This window comes from Somniosus microcephalus, chromosome 14 (genome assembly GCF_052327205.1).
Source record: "Somniosus microcephalus isolate GS21.2 chromosome 14, FLI_Smic_1.0, whole genome shotgun sequence".
Classification (NCBI taxonomy): Eukaryota; Metazoa; Chordata; class Chondrichthyes; order Squaliformes; family Somniosidae; genus Somniosus; species Somniosus microcephalus.
In genome coordinates, this window is record NC_141000.1 from 13739332 (window position 1) to 13755762 (window position 16431).

General features: G+C 43.8%; 1 protein-coding gene across 4 annotated transcripts in view; it reads left to right on the forward strand.

The window, feature by feature from the left end:
- LOC147107338 (FERM and PDZ domain-containing protein 4-like) overlaps positions 1-16431 on the forward strand; it is a 506420-nt gene that overhangs the window by 188813 nt on the left and 301176 nt on the right. For all 4 annotated transcript variants that reach the window (XM_086006256.1, XM_086006260.1, XM_086006258.1 and 1 more), the window contains exon 2: positions 8203-8319. In XM_086006256.1, coding sequence (XP_085862382.1) covers positions 8282-8319 — 38 coding nt within the window. In that variant the 5' untranslated portion in view covers positions 8203-8281. The remainder of the gene's footprint in view (positions 1-8202; positions 8320-16431) is intronic.

The following is a 16431-nucleotide window of genomic DNA, read 5'->3' on the forward strand; positions in this document are numbered from 1 at the left end:
TTTAAAAAAACATTGCACTACTTAAATGAACCATAAATAACTGTAAAAAGCTATTTTAAACAATAATTTTAAAATTTGAAAAAAATTACTATATAAAAAATCAGAGCTAAAACTAAACTTACCTTACTGTAAATTCTTTAAAAATAATAAACCTGTGGAATTTTTTTAAATAAATTGTATTAATAGACCACTTACCTGTAAAACTAAGTACTTACGTGTGGTTTTTCAATGCGTAAAAACCGGAGGCCTTTACACATGCGCAACTCTCTAAAAATAAAGGAAATCCAAGTCGCACGCGCTGCCTGTGTAGTCGCATGCATTCAGCCTCTTAACCCCTTGGGTCAGAGGAGAGGAAATGCCGGTTTTCCCCACATGCGCTGTGCATGCTGAAAACCGGCAATTCCTCCGGGCACACGCGTGAATACTCCGTCCGTACTCACGCGTTGGGAGAGGAATTACTGGGCCAACAAGAACAACTTGTAGATGAGAATGAGGACTTTCCATTTGCTCCATTGTGCAGCCAGTGTAGGTCTGCAGAATAAGGATGGTGGCTGAATCGGGCTTAGTACAGGACAGGATTTTATGGAAGGGGGAGGACACTGAGAAGCTGAGCCTAGAGGTAATCAAGGTGTGAATAAAGGCTTCAACAACAGTGGGGATAAGATAGAGATGGAGGCGAGCAATGTTGCAGAGGTAGAAGCAAGTGATCAGTAGTGGATAGGATATAGGGTTTAATGCTCAACTCTCAGTCAAACATAACGTTGAGAGTGCATGCAGTCTGGTAAAGCCTGAGTGAGCAGCCAGGGAGAGGGTTGAGTCAATGGCAAGGGTGTGATGTTTTTTTTGGCAGAGGCTGAAAATGATGGCTTCAGTCTTCTTCATATTCAACTATAAGAAACTCTGGCTCATCAAGACTTAATTTCAGTCGAGCCACGTGAGGCGGTCGTGGGGTAGAGAGAAACTTGAGAAATGTTAGTATTGAGACAGAAAGATTTTTCCACTCTTTATACCCATGTTGGTACTAAGCACTCCCAAGTCAGATATAGCATGGGTTAGAAGCTTTCCTGTCCCAGTAATATCATTCAATCTCTGAGAAGCAGCCATGAATGCATCACTATGACATTACTATTTCCCTCACCAGCCATTCTTTTAAACTTGCTAGTGGGTGAATGCATTAGTGCATTCATATGATATTCTTTTGTCTGCCATTTTAATGAAAGCTTTAACCCATTTAAAATAAACAGATTAATGCCTCTATTAAGATAGCAGCCAGAGTAATGAATTATGAACACACTAAAGTCCACGGTTGAAGCCAAAGTAATTTCTGGATTTATGTAATAGATTAGTGCTGGATTATCGGGACTGTTGAACACCAAATTTTGGTTGCATACCTAATGGGAACTGGGTTCAGATTTTTGCTCTTTACATCAATAGGCAGAATAGACATTCATTCCATCACTCTGGGCTGGATTTAAACTCACATTGCAGAGATAAAAGGGGATTCTGCATGAACCCACTCCCCTTGAGATGTATTTTTAGGCCATTTGAAATTTACTCAGGCTTACGTTAATGCTCTCTGTCATTTCTGTAAAGCCTGAGCAGTAATGCTTGTAAAGTATGTTCTGAAGTATTTAAAATAACAAGTTCCAGATGTGAAAAGTATATTATATCCTCTTGTTAATTCATGACTACTGATGTGCATAGTGCGTCCTGTCATTTAGTGTCACACATGAGTTAGAAAGAGGGAAAGCCCATAAAAACTGATATGAGAAAGCAAGGCCGATCAGGTGGGTAGGAACAAAACTGCATTAACAAGACACAAGTCAGCAATCCGGCAGTGACGAATTTCTTTTCTTTGTTTAATTTGTGACTGGGCTGTTCACAAAGTGATTTTGTTAATGGCCCGGATTTTACTGTCAGCGGCGAAGTGACGGTACTCGCTGCTGACCTTGAAGAAAATGCCCACAAAGATCTAGCGCGCTCTGTGGCGTGGATTTCACCTTTCCCGACGCTAATTTCATTTATAGGCCATAAGATGTCAAAAATTCAGCATGCCGCAGATTTTGGAGAAACTGCTCAACTGAAATTAATGATAATTTCACAGATCATTAACTTGCAATGTACAACATGTTCAGAACTTGGTGTCATGTGTAGCCTTCCTTTTTTTATCCCTTCAGTTTTTGTCCCCTTCTACTATGTTTTATAAGGTTCAGCTATTCTGGAATATTTGCAACTCCTGGATATCCCATTGACAATTTAATGAGTGAACATCTCCATCACGACATTATAGGAGAAACAATAACAACAGAAAATGCTGAAAATACACAGCAGGTCAGGCAGCATCTGTGGAGAGAGAAACAGAGTTAACGGGCAGGAATTTAACTCAGGAGTCAGGTAGGAGGCGGGGCTACAACTTTCGGGGTTGTAGTCCCGCCTCCATCGAGATGCGGCCAATCCACGCGATTTTAACTTGATTGACCTTGTTGAGCGGGCTCAGCAGGCCAATTAAGGGCCACCCGGCAACAGGTGACGTCACAGACTGAAATTTCATCTGTCAAGAGGTTTTGACAGATGAAATATCAGTGTTTCACAGCTGTTTGAAGCTGTCAAACTCTGACAGTCCTACTTCTAACCTGAGTCCTTCTCCACAGACTCAGTTAGAAATCTCTCCTGTTCAGAAAGCTGCAGGCTGTCACTTTTGACAGTTCGCAGCCATTCTGCTTTCTGTGCCGGTGAGATGAGGGAGTCCCGGGACCTAAAGGAAGGAAGGCTGAAAAGGTAAGAAAAGGTCATTTACACTTCTTTAATCACTTTAGACACACCAAACACACTTACCTTTGCACTCATGCAGACATCACTCACCTGAACACCGACACCTCGACCCCTCCAAGTCCTTCAACCCAACGGCCCGACTCCTCTAACTTGCCGTGGTTTGGAGCCGTCAGGAATCCCACACTTCAATATCAAAAATAGGGATTAGGCTAAAAACTGCCTGTTAACTACCTGTTAATAGGGAATTAATTGGCACTAACCCCTTCCCGCCTCGGGGAGGCGAGTCCCAGTGCAGGGCGGGTACCCGCCTCCTTTGAAACTGGCATGGAGGCGGGTTTGGGTGCAGGATGGGGTCGGGACCTCTGATTTCGGGATTTTAACCCCCCTCCCACGCCTCCAATCCCGACTCCACGGCACAATGAAAATCCTGCCCAACGTTTCAGGTCAATGACCTTTCGTCAGAACTGGAAAATGTTGGAGATGTAACAGGTTTTTAAGCAGGTGTAGGGGAAAGGGGGGCGGGGAGGAAAGCACAAAAGGGAAGGTCTGTGAGAGGGTGGAAGGCAGGAGAGATTAAATGACAAAAGGTGTGATAGTACAAAGCAAAAGGAGATGGTAATGGGACAAGTAAAGAATAAAAGCTAAGTCTACAAGAGGTGTAAATGGGAATAGCAGAATCATCATACATGAGAAGAATACAGGAGGAAAATGGAACCAAGGTGGGTTGATGGAGTTAAAATACAGATCAATCATGATCTAATTCCATGGCGGAACAGGCCTATTCCTGTTCCTATGTTAAAGTCACCTAATAGTGTGACATTTTCTGTTATCCAAAGTAAAAAAGGGTGTAGTGGGCTTCCTACATATTCTCCAGAAAGCACTTTATCATAACTGAGATTAATTGTTAGATTTGAGCTAAACTAACTAATATGGCGGAGAACAAAGACGCACATTTCAGTTGTAGGGAGACTTTAGACTGCTTACAGAAACTCTCGTCAAGCCATTTACACGAGAAAGAGTGTTTGGATAAAGTCTGAAATCTGAAAATTCAATATGCTTTCCAAGATAGATTCTAAAGAAGCTGGGTCTTCAGCTCAGACTATTTTTTTATCATTCAGTCATGGGATGTGGGCGTCTCTGGCAAGGCCAGCATTTATTGCCCATCCCTAGTTGCCCTTGAGAAGGTGGTGGTGAGCCGCCTTCTTGAACCGCTGCAGTCCGTGTGGGGATGTTACTCCCACAGTGCTGTTAGGGAGGGAGTCCCAGGATTTGACCCAGAGATGATGAAGGAACGGCGATATACTTCTAAGTCAGGATGGTCTGTGACTTGGAGCGGAACTTGGAGGTGGTGGTGTTCCCATGTGCCTGTTGACCTTGTCCTTCTAGGTGGAAGAGGTCGCTCGTTTGGGAGGTGCTGCCAAAGAAGCCTTGGTGAGTTGCTGCAGAGCATCTTGTAGATGGTACACACTGCAGCCACGGTACGCCGGTGGTGGAGGGAGTGAATGTTTAAGGTGGTGGATGAGGTGCCAATCAAGCGGGCTGCTTTGTCTTGGATGGTGTCGAGCTTCTTGAGTGTTGTTGGAGCTGCACTCATCCAGGCAAATGGAGAGTATTCCATCACACTCATTACTTGTGCCTTGTAGATGGTGGAAAGGCTTTAGGAGCCAGGAGGTGAGACACTCGCCACAGAATACCCAGCCTCTGACCTGCTCTTGTTGCCACAGTGTGCCTGGTCCAGTTAAGTTTCTGGTCAATGGTGACCCCCAGGCTATTGATGGTGGGGGATTCGGCAATGGTAATGCCGTTGAATGTCAAGGGGCAGAGGATAGATGCTCGCTTTTTGGAGATAGTCGTTGCCTGGCACTTACGAGGCGCGAATGTTACCTGCCAATTATCAGCCCAAGCTTGAATGTCGACCAGGTCTTGCTGCATGCGGGCATGGACTGCTTCATTATCTGAGGAGTTGTGAATGGCACTGAACACTGTGCAGTCATCAGCAAACATCCCCACTTCTGAACTTATGATGGAGGGAAGTTCATCGATGAAGCAGTTGAAGATGGTTGGGCCTAGGACACTGCCTTGAGGAACTCCTGCAGCGATGTCCTGGGGCTGTGATGATTGACTTTCAACCACCACAACCATCTTCCTTTGTGCTAGGTATGACTCCAGCCAGTGGAGAGTTTTCCCCCCGATTCCCATTTACGAGGGCTCCTTGATGCCACACTTGGTCAAATGCTGCCTTGATGCCAAGGGCAGACACTCTCACCTCACCTCTGGAATTCAACTCTTTTGTCCGTGTTTGGACCAAAGCTGTAATGAGGTCTGGAGCCGAGTGGTCTTGGCAGAACCCAAACTAGGCATCAGTGTGCAGGTTATTGGTGAGTAAGTGCCGCTTGATAGCACTGTCGACGACACCTTCCATCACTTTGCTGATGATTGAGAGTAGACTGATGGGGCGGTAATGGGCCAGATTGGATTGGTCCTGCTTTTTGTGGACAGGACATACCTGGGCAGTTTTCCACATTGTCGGTTAGATGCCAGCGTTATAGCTGCACTGGAACAGCTTGGCTAGAGGCGTGGCTAGTTCTGGAACACAAGCCTTCAGCACGACAGCCGGGATGTTGTAGGGGCCCACAGCCTTTGCTGTATCCAGTGCGCTCAGCCGTTTCTTGGTATCATGTGAGTGAATCGAATTGGCTGAAGACTGGCTTCTGTGGTGGTAGGGAACTCAGCAGGAGACCAATATGAATCAGCATGGCTGGCTGAAGATGGTTGCAAATGCTTCAGCCTTGTCTTTTACACTCACGTGCTGGGCTCCACCATCATTGAGGATGGGGATATTCATGGAGCCTCCTCCTACCGTTTGTTCTTTAATGGTCCACCACCATTCACGACTGGATTTGGCAGGACTGCAGAGCTTTGATCTGATCCGTTGATTGTGGGATCACTTAGCCCTGTCTATAGCATGCTACTTCCGCTGTTTAGCATGCATGTAGTCCTGTGTTGCAGCTACTCCAGGTTGGCACCGCATTTTTAGGTACGCCTGGTGCTGCTCCTGGCATGCTCTTCCACACTCCTTATTGAACCAGGGTTGGTCCCCTGGCTTGATGGTAATGGTAGAGTGAGGGATATGCTGGGCCAAGAGCCACTCTTGGTGATGGGCATTGAAGTCCCCCACCCAGAGTACATTCTGTGCCCTTGCTACTCTCAGTGCTTCTTCCTAGTGGTGTTCAACATGGAGGAGTACTGATTCATCAGCTGGGGGAGGGCGGTAGGTGGTAATCAGCAGGAGGTTTCCTTGCAAATGCTTGATCTGAAGCCATGAGACTTCATGGGGTCCGGAGTCAATGTTGAGGACTCACAGGGCCCCTCCCTCCCGACTGTATACCACTGTGCCGCCACCCCTAGTGGGTCTGCCCTTCCGGTGGGACAGGACATACCCAGAGATGGTGATGGAGGAGTTTGGGACATTGGCTGAAAGGTATGATTCAGTGAGTATGACTATGTCAGGTTGTTGCTTGACTAGTTTATGAGACAGCTCTCCCAATTTTGACACAAGTCCCCAGATGTTAGTGAGGAGGACTTTGCAGGATCGACTGGGCTCGGTGTGCTGTTGTCGAGTCCGTTGCCGGTGCCGAGTTCGATGCCGGCTAGTCCGTCCGGTTTTATTCTTATTGTTTTTGGTAGTGGTTTTTTTACAACTGAGTGGCTTGCTGGGCCATTTCAGAGGGCAGTTAGGAGTCAACCACATTGCTGTGGGTCTGGAGTCACATATAGGCCAGACCAGGTAAGGATGGCAGATTTCCTTCCCTGAAGGACATTAGTGATCCAGATGGGTTTTTATGAGAATCGGATAGTTTTATGGTTACCATTACTGATACTAGCATTTTTTTAATTTCAGATTTATTTAATTAACTGAATTTAAATTCCACAGCTGCCGTGGGTGGGATTTGAACTCGCGTCTCCTGATTATTAGTCCAGGCCTCTGGATTACTAGTCCAGTAACATAACCACTATGCTGCCGTGAATTAATTTATGAAATTTACAATTTATTGAAAACTTTCTGTCATCCGTTTTTTCTTTCTGGTACTCCAACTTTTATAGTATCTTTAAGGCTCATTCTATGATATGGTTTCGTCGACACTAGTTCTAGTCTGGCACCTTGGCAAAATGACCATTTTTTTAAGCGGACCTAGACAGGATACTCAACTGTGGAAGGCACGGCAACTAAACCTGATCCCATCGCCACTTAATGTCCGCACGTACACATTTTGTAGCAACAGACACTGGAAAACAACTGGACTGGGAACAAACAAGGGAAGGATGCGGCACTACCTTTACCACCACCCTAGCTGAAATCAGGTAACTCAGCATGAAGCAAGGCTCAAACTTCTGAGCTTTCTGGCCTGTGTGGCTCAGTTCCAAGCAGGCTAGCAGATGTGCCAACTGCACCATCGGGGAAAGCCTCTCATCCGTTTTCTTATCTGTCCAGCTGTCTGTATATCTTTCTGTCTGTCTTAGTAGCTGTGTAAACATTACAATAAATGCAATGAAAACAAACCAGAACCTTGTGAAGATGGCTAGAATTAGAAATGTGATTGATGCTATCACTGCTGATGAAGTCCTGTAGAGTAACACAAATGGATAATAAAAGAGTGCTTGATTTATGACATGTAATGGTTTGTGAAGTTGAAAGCAAGCATACTAATCATTCTTAACTGTGTATATAATTCCAATAAAATATTTAAATACTATTAGACTAATGCGTTGAATTCCATTATGTTTGAGAGATGTGAAATTATGCTTTTTAAGTAAGGGAGTAATAAAAAAGTTAATGTAGCCATATGGGCCATACTAATGAGGGATCATGTCAAGAGAAAATGAGTCAGTGTTGGAAAAGTTGGTGAAAATATTTTTTGTTCAAATACAGTATATAAAATAAAAGAGCTAATGTAATTAAACTTTCCTAAAATGTATTCTTATAGAATATTTGTATGTTTAAAGAAAGAAAAGAGATAACTTGTATTTATATAGTGCTTTTATGACTTCAGGATGTCCCAAAGCACTTAACAACCAATGAAATACTTTTGATATGCAGTCATGGGTTATGTGGGGAAATTTTGTGATTAATTCTGTCTTTACGGTACTCTGTATTTGGATAGACTTGGGAATTCTGGACTCTGTGTGTATAATATGCATTTTCATGGCTCACTGAAGATTTGGTGTCATTAGTCATAGATGGTGATCCCCAAAAACTACAAGGTAAATTATTCGGTTCACTAAATGATGTTAGCAAGCTATAGCTCCTGGTGCTTCATTATACTGCACCTTTCATTAGTCGTTCTCATGGCTGCTGAAGGGTGAAATTAACAGTAAAGAAACATTGATATTTAAACTTTTAACTTAATCAATTAATTTTCTTATTTCTAGCCACAGAACGAAGTCTTCGGGCTGGTTACCTTCTCCGTCGAACTGGAACTGTTCTCAGGGGCTTCCCTATGGATGGGAGATGGCGACTAATAAGGACGGCAGAGATTACTACATCAAGTAGGTTTCAAAGCTGGCGTTTTTTTTTAGTCCATTCTTTCTTGCCTTACACGGAAAGCTGCAATTACACTACATGATATTGCCAATTCTGGCCCAGTTAGATTATGCAGTCTGGAGACCATCATCAAAAAATGAGCTGCAACAAAAACTGTTAAACCTTCTTGCCTTGTTTTCTAATATTTGCTTGAGTTGCTGTCACAGACCATGAAAGAAATAACTTGCTCTGAATTCAGTTCGGGGCAGTTGTCCATTGGAGAAGACCAATGTCCAGCCACTATGTTGTAGGAATGTTCAGTATAACACAAGAATTCCAGTATAACACCAGGTTCCCACTTGTCTGATCTTGGGCCAGACACTCTGTTGAGTGGCCGCTCCAGAAACTTTTTAAATGTAAATCAGGCACTCATTTTTAAGATAGAAGCCCATTTTCTTCTCCTTATGCCTTATGATACAGCGGCATTAATTATTAACGTTCTCAATGAAAGTTTGTCATCAGAAGATAAAACGTCAAACTCCTATCCATGTCCATGTGGTTTTGCACACAGAAAAAGTGGCAAACCTACTTCCAGCTCCAGATACCAATCGACAGACAGCGGTTTGCAATTCTTTATACGATATCACATTTTTACTTGCAATGCAATTAAGTGCAGTTTGTGATATTTGTATTCATGGGATGAGCGTGTAGGGAATTTATTTTAATTTCAAACTTACCATTTTGTCACCTGCAGTCTTTAGCATCAGTTCGTCTATTCCATCCCTTTTCTCTTTTATCCGCACTGCTATGGTTATTGCTCCTCCCAACTTTCCTCTCTCAGTCCACTAAAATCCAGATATAACATCCTATTTGCTCTTCTTCCTCCATGTCTCTAACTCTCTTTCCCAGGACCATAGAACTGTAGAACTCCTTAGCTCCCTCAATGGTCCCTTACTTTTATAATCTACAGGGTTTTAAAACCCTTGGTAGCACCTAATAATTAATTTTGTATTTGCCTTGTCTTCTGCATTTCACCCTTAGCCATGTTTTGTATTGAGACTCTTGGGCCTTCACCTAGATTTTTTTTTTAATTGCTAAGAAGAATGCTCTAATGTCGATCTGTGTGATTTAACAATAAACCTTAAAAAGGAAGGTAAGTCTGCGGTTATATCTGGTTTGGTGAGTTCTTTTTGAATTGTTTTAACCTGCTGAGCTTGCTTCTTGAGGTCATCAATAGGGAGCACACTTGTCAGTTCTGAATGTAATGTAAACAATGTGAACCACGACTGCATAGAATTAAAGAAATAATAGAACAGAATGAACCTAATGTCATTGCTAGCTCTTCAACTGCTATCTAATCTAATCTCACTTCACTACCTTTACCTCATATCCTTTTACATTCTTCCTTTTCACCTATTGCTTCAGCCATTCATTGCCAAATCTGGCTGGACCACATAAAGCACTATCGGGTTCAGCTCTCCTCGACCAAAACTGCTCACTATTCCAGAATCACCCTGGAATGGAAAGATGATCCCCGGCTTCTCTTCTCCACTACATACCATCTTCTTAAACCCCTTGCCCCTGCCTCCTCTACCCTCACCTCCAACAAGTGCGAGGAGCTCATGGACTTCTTTGTTGCTAAGATTGAGACCATCCGTCCAGCTGCTCGATCGCTTCCCTCCCTTTCCCTAGCCATTGACTCCATCCCCTCCTAGGCCACTGTCCGAGGGTAAACTTCCTTACAATCATATTTAGTGCCCTATATATATTAATGGCCCAGAAATTCCGTTCGCAGGACTCCCGCGGGCGGAGGGCTACGATCTGGAAAAATCTGCGCCAAGATCGGAGGGCTCCCGGGAGGCGCAGAGTTCCATTGCTGTGCCTCTTCAAACTGCCGGTGCGCAGGGCCCGCGTATCCCAGAGGCGCAGGTAGTTTGCAGCGTCCCTGGTATCACGTGGGCCATGGGGAGCCAATCAGAGCAGGGAATCTCCTTTCATAGATTTGACAGGAAGCCCTGTCAAATATATGATTGGAGATCGCCCCCAAAAGATAGTAAAACTTTAAATACATTTAAAAGAAAACATCATATTTTAAAAATTACTTTAAATTACATAAATTAAATATTTTAAACAAAAATTTTATTTTTTGAAAAAAAAGTAAAGTTATTAATGGGGTTAAAAATAAACTTACCTTTCTTTAAAGTATCTTTAAATGATAAATCAGTGGAATTTTTTTTAAATTTTTTTTCTTCAACTCTTAGCCTGGTAAAAGCAAGAATTGTAAGTGTTTTCTGTGGGCGGAGAGTTTCAATTTTTGGAGACCCTCCGCCCGCAGAGGCCCTGCTCCAGGGCAGCCGGAGGATCTGTCAAGAGCTTTCTTGACAGATCGGAAATGCCGGTTTCCAGCGCATGCGCAATGCACGCCTGAAACCGGCATTTCCTTTGGCCCTACGGGTGAGTACACAGCACGTACACACCCGTAGGGACCAGAATTTCTGCCTCATTGTAGTTTTCTACATTACAACAGAGATTGCACTTCAAAAGTGCTTCAATGGCTGTAAAGAGCTTTGGGACTTCCTAGAGGTTGTAAAAGGCACTATATAAATGTTAATTCATTCCATATATAATACCCGGAATCCAATTAACCATTTGTTGTCCCTTGTCTCCCTGCACTCCCACCTTTAAAAATCAATGTATCTGCAACCCTAGATCTCTTATTTCCTCCAATCTGTTAAAATTCTTGCCATTTAGGATATTTATCCTTTCGCTGTTCTTTTTCCTAAAATGTACTACTTCAGATTTCTCTGCACCTGCTGCCTCTCTGCCCTCTGTGGTAACATGTCTGGAAATATCCTGCGTTCTTGCTCAATGTACTATGTTCTATTGAGTCTATGTCCAAATTATCAATGGAAAACATAAAACAGGTCTCCTCCCAGCACAAGTTCTTGGAGTTGGGACCCACCCCATCTCACTTGGAGCCAGTCTGTCAAACATCCATTTATCATTACTGTTTGCTTTCTGTTCCCTAGCCTTCTTCCTATCCGTGTCATTGCCTTCCCTTTAATACCATGTGCCTTAAACATTACTTCACGTACTGTTTACTTTCCAGTGATTTAGGCAATAATGGATTACAGGGATCCCTCCTCAACCGTGGGTTTGCCATACGCAGATTTCACGTATCCGTGGTTTCCACTCTGTGACAATTTTTGTCAACCGCGACCGTGAAATGCGAATATCCGCGGTTTTTTATTTAGGAATGAGGTAAAAAACATGATTTTTATGCTATTTATATGCTTTTTATGCTTTTTATATGTGTTCTTAGTGAATTTGCCAACCAAGGATTTACTAACCATGGGGGTTTTCAGGAACATATCCCCCGCGGTTGGGGAGGGATTCCTGTATTTCATTCTGGATATTTAAAAGCAAACTTACTGTAATGGGTAAACAGAAATTGTCCCCAACAACAAAAAATCCAAAAATACATATAAAAAAAAATTCAGAAACATTGAAAATCTTTAATAGCGACACAATACCTGTACTAAAAATAAAGTCCAAAGCCTCTTCTACTTTAAGAGCTCCATTCCACACGTAGGCTGGAATTTTACCAGTGCTCAAAGTGTGGGTTTGGAAGCGGGTCCGCTGTCAAAATCACAAAGATTGACAGCGGGTCGGTATCCCGCTGTGAACCCACCTCGGTGTCAGTTTCCCAAGTGTCGGGTCTGTCATCCCTGAACAGACCTGACACCAAGCGGCAGGTCAGCCAATTCAGATACTTAAAAGTTTGTTAAAAGGTATTTAAGCAGCATTTTACCATGTACTTGCCATTTTACCAGCTTTTTCATGAGGTTCCCGGCGTGCGAGGATCACGTCAGGTAAGTAGGTCGGGTTCTCAATGACTCTTCATTTCTCTGAATAGTTGACAGCTGCAAAAGTGGTATAAAAGCTACCATTTCACTGCTGTTCACTTTCCAGTGTTAGAAGATGGAGACGTCAGGATTTGGAATACACTTTTCAGCTTTATGCAGTTGGAAGTGTTTGGAGAAAACTCTCCATCCACTGTCACCTCCTTGGAGCATCCTCTCTCACCATTGACTGATCGCTTCTGTCATCTTAACTTCAGCTGCCATCTATTCCAGTAGCATCAGTGCCCTTGAAAATATCTCACCTTGGTCCTCAGAATCCCACCACAATCAGCCCCAACACCAGCAGCACCAGGCACACCAGCAGCACCAGCAACAACACCAACCTGCTCCGCAATCACCTGATGCTGCACAGGACACAGGGCGTCAGCACCCGACCACATTGCTGCCCGGGAGGCCAGGGATGACCCCACTATGGCCAGATTTATTTCACTTGACGCTGTACAGCCTGGCTGCCACATGATGCGCCAGGTTGGCACCACCCCACGCCAACACCATAAAGCATCCCGATAATGCCCAAGCCATTCCTTTCACACTCATCACCATTGTGGGGGGCGGGGGAGGTAACGTTATGTCTCACTATTCACTGCAACTCACTAAGACACTTCCAAAAGTGCACACAAATCTGTCCAAGACCAGAAAGTGTGGAAAATAAAGATTTCAGTGTTTGGCAACACATTAACAGAAACTTCACATGAACATTGGCGATAAGACCCAACTGCCTACCCTTGTGTATTGTTAGTTGTTATGATTGCACTAGGATGAGGATGAGTGTAAGGGGTGGCTAGTGAGATGGGGAAGTGATAATGTAGTTAGAGAGGGATGGGTGGAAGTGCAAGGTAAGTTGGTGTGAGTAAGGATGTGCAGGAGTAGGGTAGGGAGGGCAGAGTGGTGGGGATGTGATGAGAGGCACAGCAGGATGAAGTTGAGTGTGGCTTTGCAATAACGTTTTGTGATCTACTGAGATCATTGAAAGGTTTGCGCCACTGCAGCCTGGCCCTCCTTACGACATCCCTACTTGTACCCTCCTGTGCAATGTACAACCAGGCTGCTTTGGTGTCCTGGGGAGGTCTCTTCTGCCCATTGGAAGGGAAGAGAACCTCCCTGCGTGCTTTGAGTCATGGGAGAGCCTGGGTGCAGCCGTGCCCCTTTGTGCAGTGCTTGTCAGTGTTTGCAGCACCTCAGTGCTGTAGAACACTGACAGCACAACTGTCAAAATGAATGTGGACATGGTGCCTTTAAGGAAATCGGCTGATGACGCGTCATCAAATGATGTAATCAGACCTGCTTCCTTTTAATTGGCCGGGAACCTCGCAGGGCGGGCTTAACAAGCCCAATCAATGGAAAATTCTTCTCACAGAGCGGGATGGAGCTGGGAGCATGGTCACCATCCGCCACCTACCTTGGCCGCACTTAGCCCGCCTCAGTAGGCAAAATCGCAACCGTAGCTCCTCTTGTGCCCATGCAAAATGGGCTTTGAAGGCAAAAAGCAATATCCCATGCAAAAGCTGAGAACTCACGCCTGTGTCAGTTAAATATTTTTCCATGCATTGAGGCCAGTACACAGGGTGCAGCGGCTGGAAAACCACGAGCAGAAGGAATTAGGCATGAAACATCCCTAAGACCTGTTTACCCAATTCTCCACACTCCCTGTATCCATTCTGTGCCTGAACTCAAAATCCTTTTAACATTTTAAAGCATTTTTCAAAATTAGCCTCACATTCCTCGAATTAATACTAACATGGTAAAGGTTTCATTCAGACATAAAATTCTCTCCCCTGTTGATGTAGAACCAATGTCCAACCTCAGACATTTCAATTCAAGGTTCTTATGAAATAACGGGAGCAGTGAAGTGAGCAACTAGAAATGTCAGAGGATGTATCACTGTGATTTGTATTGTACAATAAATTCCACCTGAGTGAATCTTTCTGGTAGAAGAGAAGAGAAGAAGCCCGGGGAGAGTATTGTCAGTGTATCAAATACTTCCTCCATCTGGCTAACTTTAAAATTGTTTTCCCACCCATGGGGACCCACCATTCATGTCTTCCCTCAAACTCAGAGTTACTTCAAAGACATCAGTGGATGTTGCTCTCTGCAATGGCTCTATTGACATACCTGGTACCTGGCTCTATTGACATACCTGGTACCTGGCTCTTTTGACATACCTGGTGACATGAATCAGTCATTCATGAAAGAAAGACTTATGAAATAATACTGAGCAGCCTACGGGTGGCGCTGTCCAGGGAGAGTATACATACTCGGGCACAGGCCCAGCTTGCGCAGGACATTCTTAACAGGAATTAGTGAAGGACACAACTAGACCTCCATGTTGTAAAACAGTTGGTTAAAGCTTTGTTTAATGCTTCGACCAAGTGCCTAGTAGTTTTCTTACGTCACCTGGTACCTGGTTCTTTTGACATACCCGGTACCTGGCTCTATTGACATACCTGGTACCTGGCTCTATTGACATACCTGGTACCTGGCTCTATTGACATACCTGGTACCTGGCTCTATTGACATACCTGGTACCTGGCTCTATTGACATACCTGGTACCTGGCTCTATTGACATACCTGGTACCTGGCTCTATTGACATACCTGGTACCTGGCTCTATTGACATACCTGGTACCTGGCTCTTTGCACTGTCCTGGATAATAATTCAGTTTGAGCTCAGAAATATTTGCTCCAACTTTACCGTTGGGGGCAAAGAACTATGGAGAAATTTGGCAACCATTTTATTGGGAGATTAAATATTTTGGGTAGAGTCCATGATAGAGCAGATCATATGTGGCCTGTGGAAATAACGGCTTGAAGGGGTAAGAACATAAGAAACTAAGAAATAGGAGCAGGAGTAGGCCATACGGCCCATCAAGCCTGCTCCGCCATTCAATAAGATCATGGCTGATCTTCGACCTTAACTCCACTTTCCCGCCCGATCCCCATATCCCTTGATTCCCTTAGAGTCCAAAAATCTATCAATCTCAGCCTTGAATAGAATAAGAACGACCTTTTCTTGTCCATTAACTACTTATGCGCTTCAAGTAAGTGCAAACAGAACATCCAAAAGCTTTTCTATCTGTGCTCATTGCATTCATAGCTGTAAAACGAATCTTTGTACTCATTTTGCATCAATATATTTTTGCCCCAATTACACATTTTAAAGATGTTTGCAGCTCAAATTAGCCCTGTTCTTTGACTTTTATTGGCCCTGAATTTGCAGTCGGCGGTGTAGCTAAGGAGTACGCCGCTGATCTCCGAATGGAATCCGCACTTAGCTGTTGCGAACCCCCATTCAAAAAGTTGCTTTGAATCGCTGCAGAGTTGAGCGTACTGGCCCACGGATCTCAGGGGCACACCATTGTCCGTAAACATACCTGGGATCACGTGGGGCAGTGCTCCTTTCACTAGCCAATCAGGAAACATTTCAACTTGACATCAAAGAACTTGTAAATTAAAAGGTGTGATACTAATTATATTTATTTGACAAGCACGTTACTTGGCTTTAAAAAGCACAGGGAATACTCTGGAGTTATTTACTGGAAGACTCTGCAAGATTTTAAAAAAAGATGAAAACAAGCCCATTCCTCCAACCGAGCCTTTACAGCTGCCTGGTATGTTCTTTTACGTGTTTGATTTTAATTATTATACAATTTTCTCATCCCCTCCCCTTACGCTGTGCAAACAAGCTCTTGTGCCTGTTTGCACCATCCGTAAAATTTTCCAGCGTAATTGATGCACAGTAGGTGGGCAATTAGCCCAACTTTTCACCAGCATATCATTTCAATGAGGACTTGAAAGTCGCAGTGGATCACCTGTCTATTCGGAACTTGACAGATCGCAAGTTCGTGATTTCGCTTACGCATGCGGAAATCCCGAACTTGCGGTCAATTGGAAAGGCAGTATGACGACGTACTCTGAGAGTATTCCTTCATACTGACCACAAATTCAGAGCCAATATTTCTATCTGCAAGACAACAGTGAGTCATAGTAATAACAGCACGAAGCTATTATCATTTCATAAGAAATTCTTCCCAATATATTACTGGGAATTCCGGAACAATTGCATATTTTGTGGCAGCACAAGAACCTTCTGTGTCTATATCATTTCTCAGGCTGACCTTACCAAAAACACATTTTCAAGCTTAACTCTGTATATCTTGGATAAATATCTAATTTTATTCGTTTTATGCGATCAGGGCGTTGCTGGCAATGCCAGCA